Source organism: Rhinopithecus bieti, unplaced genomic scaffold (assembly GCF_001698545.2).
Source record: "Rhinopithecus bieti isolate Rb0 unplaced genomic scaffold, ASM169854v2 scaffold_13400, whole genome shotgun sequence".
In the NCBI taxonomy this organism is placed as follows: Eukaryota; Metazoa; Chordata; class Mammalia; order Primates; family Cercopithecidae; genus Rhinopithecus; species Rhinopithecus bieti.
This window is the reverse complement of record NW_016807991.1, coordinates 3,324,809-3,330,894: the sequence shown is the minus strand read 5'-3', so window position 1 is coordinate 3,330,894 and position 6,086 is coordinate 3,324,809. Positions and strand designations below refer to the sequence as shown.

Genomic DNA, 6,086 nt, shown 5'->3' with positions numbered 1-6,086 from the left:
AAAAAAAAAAAAAAAAAAAAAAGAACACAGACTTTCACAATGCCTCCGAGGCAGCAAAGTTACTATTGGTGCTGTTGTGAAGGCCCGAGTGAGCAGGCTAGTGCTGGGCGCAGCCACGGAGCATACACAAAAGAGTTGAACAAGGACCCAACCAGCAGCTTTGGAGAAGGCATGGGCCTCATCAACCCCCACATCCCCACGCCTTTCCCATCAGCCCCTTTGCAATCCCCCTGCAATAATCTTTTCATACAGAGCTCAAGGCCAAGACTCAAGTTCCTCAATCACATGGAATAATACACACACACACACACCCAGTGGCACTTAGACACAGACACATACCCAGTCACACAAGGACACTCATAGCACACACTCACGCAGACAGCACAGAAACATACAGACACGCACATACACACAGACACACACTCAGATAGTTACACACACAGAGATCCACCGACCCACACAAACACCACACAGGCACACAAACTCATATAAAGACGCACACTTGGCCGGGCGCTGTGGCTCACGCCTATAATCCCGGCACTCTGGGAGGCCGAGGCAGGCGGATCACGAGGTTAGAAGATTGAGACTATCCTGGCCAACATGGTGAAACCCCATCTCTATTAAAAATACAAAAATCCTAGCTACTTGGGAGGCTGAGGCAGGAGAATGGCTGAGAACCCAGGAGACGGAGGTTGCAGTGAGCCGAGATTGCGCCACTGCACTCCAGCCCAGTGACATAGTAAGACTCTGTCTCAAAAAAAAAAAAAGACACACATTTACATAGACACGAAGAGACGCTGACAGATACATACTACACAGATCCATAGACAGTCACACCAACACACAGAGATATACACCGTCACACACAATTCAAGCATACAAACTCACACACAGAGGCATACAAGCAGGTACATAAGACACACTAGCAGACACGCACACAGTTACACACAAACACAGAGAGACACACGCACACGTACATGCATGCAGACATGCCCAGAGTCACACATGCTACATAGACATACAGACACACACAGTCACACACTATGCAGACATGCACATGTGCCTGCGCGCACACATACACATCCACCTCACATCCTTGGCTCAGCAAGGTGCAGCCAGTCCTATCTTAGTTCAACACAACCCAGGTCACTCCCCTCGTCACAGAAGCTGCCATAACCAGGCCTCCAAAGTCCCAAGGTCTCCTCCCCAAGTTTGGACCCCTTTTTCAACCCCCTCCCATCCTGCCTCCTGCTCCCTGGCCCCCCAGACCCCTCAGACCTCACTGCCTGGGGGCTCTAGGCTGCAGCAGGCACTGCAAGAGAGCAGCCTCCACCTCAGCGAAGCCCACGCATCCTGGAGTTGCTGTTCCCACAGCCTCCCTCCCTTTCACCCCAGGTCCTGGGAAGCTCCGAAGAAACTCAGAAAACTACCAGAAATATGAAACCCCCTTTTCCTGCCAAGCTCAGCACCCCACTGCTTCCCTCCAGGCCTAGGAGTTTTAAAGCAGCACCTAAGTCGGCTCCACCCTGAACTGCCTCCTTCGAGGTCTCCAATCCTCCACCCTCCCAGAGGACCCTGGGAGCCCCATCAAGGTGACCTGTCCCATTCATCACAGTCCCAGGGTGTGAGGGTGTGTGACCCACATGCAGGGCAGAGCACTGCCTGCCCTCCTGCCCTCTGCATAGGACCTCTGGCTAGAGATCCTCCCAGCCTGGCCCTCCTCCTGGCCCAGTTCCAGGCCAGGCAATCTAGCAGATAAGGCTTCGCCAGCAAACTAGCCCTCGCCTCTTCCAGGATTTCTGTTCCCTCAGCAAACGAAAAGGCCACAGGTGCCACCTGATCCTCTGTGTTGCCCCAGTGTCAAGGTTCCAGCCCCACTCCATAACTCGCCCTTCCTCCTCGGCCCTTCCACTCTCCCACTTGACACTCTCACCTCTTCCTCCCGCAAAGGCAAAAGGCCACAGCCTTCCTGGCTTCCTCCTGCCTTTCCCTGTTCCCTGCCACCCAGCCCTGGCACTCCCAGGCCCCGAGGCCCTGGCGGCATTTGGGAGGCCTGGAGGCTGGACCCCAGCCCCGCTCCCTCTCCCCACTGCCTGGCTCTGTCCCTTCTTGCTCTGCCGGGAAGAAGTCTATGGAGAAGTCTCTTTCTATGAGAAGAGCTCTTGTCAGCATCCACTTTTTGGGGCAGTGTTTTTGGGGACTTTGCCCAGGCTCCTGTCACCTTCACTGTGGATCCCACCTTCCCTCTGGAACCTTTCAGTGGAGCTGGCTGTTCCTGACCATTTCCTCTCTCCAGGCCCCAGGCCAATCCGAGCCCAGGAATCCTTACGTACCTTTGTACACTAGAAGCCCTGCTGCCAGGACGGGCGTGGTGGTTCACACCTGTAATCCCAGCACTTTGGGAGACTGAGGCAGGTGGATCACGAGGTCAGGAGTTTGAAACCAGCCTGGCCGACATAGTGAAACTCGTCTCTACTGAAAATACAATAATTAGCCGGGCATGGTGGGGCTCGGCTGTAGTCGCAGCTACTCGGGAGGTTGAAGCAGGAGAATCGCTTGAACCCAGGAGGTGGAGGTTGTGGTGAGCCGAGATCATGTCACTACACTCCAGCCTGGGCAACAGAGTGAGACTCTGTCTCCAAAAAAAAAAAAAGCCCTGCCGCCGAGGTCTGAGGACCCCCTTTCCCCGCCTCTCTCTGGGACCCCCGCTGCAGACGTGGCCTTCCATGTCTCCTCTCCCACTCCCAGCAAGTCCCAGGTCACATACACGGTGTGGATGCCCAATCGGCTGTGCAGCTTCCCCTCCCATCAAGCGGTTTCTCCAGTCAACTAATCTTTCAAAATTCAGCCCTGCCGGGCGCGGTAGCTCACACCTGTAATCCCAGCATTTTGGGAGGCCGAGGTAGGCAGATCACCTGAGGTGAGGAGTTCGAGACTAACCTGGCCAACATGGTGAAACCCTGTCTCTACTAAAAATAAAAAACTAGGCTGAGGCAGGAGAATCGCTTGAACCCGGTAGGCGGAGTTTGCAGTGAGCCGAGATCACGTCACTGCACTCCAGCCTGGGTGACAGTGAGACTCTATCTCAGAAAAAAAAAAATTCAGCCCTTAGGCTGGTCCAAAGGTAGTGAGTTATTTCAGTTAATTGTTCACAGGCAGGTACAGATCAAACTCCTTGTTCTACTCTTTCCCTGCTTCTCACTACGGCTCCTGAGTAGTCTTAGAAGATTCAGCCCAGCCGGGTGCGGTGGCTCACGCCTGTAATCCTAGCACTTTGGGAGGCCGAGGCTGGCGGATCACGAGGTCAGGAGATCAAGACCATCCTGGCTAACACGGTGAAACCCCGTCTCCACTAAAAAATACACAAAAATTAGCCGGGCGTGGTGGCGGGCACCTGTAGTCCCAGCTACTTTGGAGGCTAAGGCAGGAGAATGGCATGAACCCATGAGGTGGAGCTTGACTCCATCTCAAAAAAAAAAAAAAAGAAGATTCAGCCCTAGCAGCATCCCTGAGAGCTACCCTGACTCCCACCCCAGGCTGGGCTATGCTTCCTTCCTGTTTTCTGCCTTTTTTTTTTCCAAGATGGAGTCTCACTGTGTCTCCCAGGCTGGAGTGCAGTGGTGCAATCTCAGCTCACTGCAATCTCTGCCTCCCAGGTTCAAGCAATTCTCCTGCCTCAGCCTCCGAAGCAGCTGGGATTACAGGTGTACGCCACTATGCCCAGCTAATTTTTGTATTTTTAGTAGAGATAGGGTTTCACCATGTCAGCCAGGTGGTCTCGAACTCCTGACCTCAAGTGATCCGCCTGCCTCAGCCTCCCAAAGCGCTGGGATTACAGGCGTGAGACACTGTGCCTGGCCTGTTTTCTCACCTTAATAGTGGTCTTCACACCACACGGGAGTGGATCACCCCCTTGTCTATCATTACCTCCACCCTGCTACCCTCTTCCACACTATGAGCAAGAACCTGTTCATGAACCCGCACCCCGCCTCTGGCTGAGCACAAAAGAGGAGATGAACGTGACCCACCTGTGTTCCCCAGGGGGCAGGCAGGCCCAGGACCAAGGGCAATGCAGCTTCCAGGCAGGGAGGTCCATTCCAGACTCAAGCAGGGCAGAGAGGTGATGGGGCGAGGGCTCTGGCTTGGCCTCTGCCCCAGCAGGGAAGTGGTCTTTTCTTTGTACTGGGAACCATGAGTCATGGTCACTGCCTGGTGTGTGCTTTGCGCAATGAGGTAGACAGGGCAAGTTGTTTCGCTCTCACTTGCTGGGACTAGGGGTGAGGTTGGGCTCCAGGGGCTGCCTCAAGGACCCCTAGGCCCAAAGAGACCAGCCTCATAGCCCAGTGCCATGAAGTTGGATGTGTGGGCAGAGAGAAGTTTGGATGATATTTCTGGTCTTTCTCCCATCTCACACAAGACCAGCCTATGTTTTCAGGGTGCCTCATCTGATAACAGGGGCCTCACTAGGCCCTGGGAATCCCTTCTCTGCCCCTGGACCTCGAAGGCCTGGTCACAGGGGAGAGCGGATGCTCTCATCCAGGAGTCTGGGGTTAGGGGCCTGGTGTCCAGAGCCCAGGGGGTTTCCTCTTCCTCTTCCCGGTGGGAGAGTCCCGGGCTGGAAATGAGGCAGGCCCTGGGGACCCCTCCCTCCCTCCCATATCAAGCAGGCTTCTGGGCTGATGCCCAGGACCCAGGCGGGCAGCAGAAGGGCTGCTGCCCAGCACAGAGCAGCAAGGGCAGGCTTGAGCTTGGGGCTGAGGAACTCTCAACCCTGGGGCTGGCCCAAGGAGGAGGGAGGCAGCCCCAGAGGTAGGGTGGCTGGGGCAAGTCACTCTCTCCCTTCCCCTTGTTCCCCCACATTCCCTGCAGACCAGCACGGGTTTGGGACAGGCAACTGGGACCTCAGGCCGTATCCTCGCCCTGCCCATCCCCGCAGTCCTGCCCCGGAATCTGGTTTCCATTCCGCTGTCCCTCCCTCCCCCGGGCAGAGCTCCTCCGAGTGGGGCTGCTGGGATCCCGGGCTGTGTCCGCCTTGGAATTTCGGGCCAGGAGTCCGAGCGCCCTCGGGTTTGGGGGTCATCACCCCAGGCCCCGGGGCAGCCCAGGACCAGGACAGGAAAACTTTTCTAGATCCTCCCGCTACTGGGCCCGCCCAGGAGGGAAGGGACTGGGGTCCCGGCAGGAGGTCTGCGACAGCACTAGCGGGGACTGGGCGAGGAGGGGACGCGTCCGAGGCAGTGGGGCTCGGGGAGCCCGCTCACCCGCTCGCACGGGCCTGGCGGAGAGGTGGCTCAGCTCCCCCGAGCGCGGCGTCCTGCGGCCCAGGCGGGTCGCGACGAGGACTGCGGGACGGGGTCAAGCGCCGCGGCCAGGCAGGGCGGGCCCAGGGCGGCGTGGGCGGGGACCCACCTTCCAGCCTCCCATGGATTCCGTCGGGTGGGGAAGGGGCCAGGCCTCGGGAAGGGCGGCGGGCGTGGCCGGGGACCGTCCAGCAGCCGGGCCGGGCTCCGGACGCAAGCGCCGCGGGATATCCACGTGTCGGAAATTTGCACAACCCGGATGCCTTCTTTCTAGCTTCTGGTTTTCCCCGCTCAGGGTCTAGGGCCCCGGGCGTGGGGCGGAGATAACATGCCATAAAGAGACCACACCTCCCAGGAAGTGGGGTGGGGAAGGCGCAGAGGCCGAGGTTGAGGATCCCTTCTTTCTATGCTTTCCCTGCCCAGGAGCGTTTCCAATGAAAGTCTGGAGCTTTGAGGGCTGCGCCTGCGGGTGGGAGTCCAGGCAGTCCCATGTAGGGGAGCAGGCAGACCCCTCAGCCCTGGGAGCAGGTGAGAGGACACCCACCACTTCTGCATGTGGCCCTCAGAACTGCAGGCCCTTTTCAGGTTTTTCCCTCTTCCCCTACCTGGGCAGCCCTTGATGTGCATTAGTTAAAATGTACTCAGTTGGCCGGGATTCTAGCTCTGTCGCCCAGGCTGGAGTGCAGTGGCACAATCTCAGCTCACTGCAACCTCCACCTCCTGGGTTCAAGCAATCCTCCTGCCTCAGCCTCCTGAGTAGCTAGGATTGCAGGTGCACGCCACTGC

The 6,086-nt window shown here is 57.4% G+C and overlaps 1 protein-coding gene across 9 annotated transcripts in view; it reads right to left on the bottom strand.

Moving 5' to 3' along the window:
- Positions 1–5,577, bottom strand: part of SLC16A5 (solute carrier family 16 member 5) — a 17,818-nt gene extending 12,241 nt beyond the window's left edge. For 2 of the 9 annotated variants that reach the window (XM_017884754.1, XM_017884762.1), the window contains exon 1: positions 2,768–2,954. In XM_017884754.1, the coding sequence (XP_017740243.1) occupies positions 2,768–2,809 (42 nt within the window). In that variant the 5' untranslated portion in view covers positions 2,810–2,954. The other 7 variants (XM_017884757.1, XM_017884756.1, XM_017884755.1 and 4 more) reach the window with 7 other exon arrangements.
- Between the last annotated feature and the right edge of the window lie 509 nt (positions 5,578–6,086).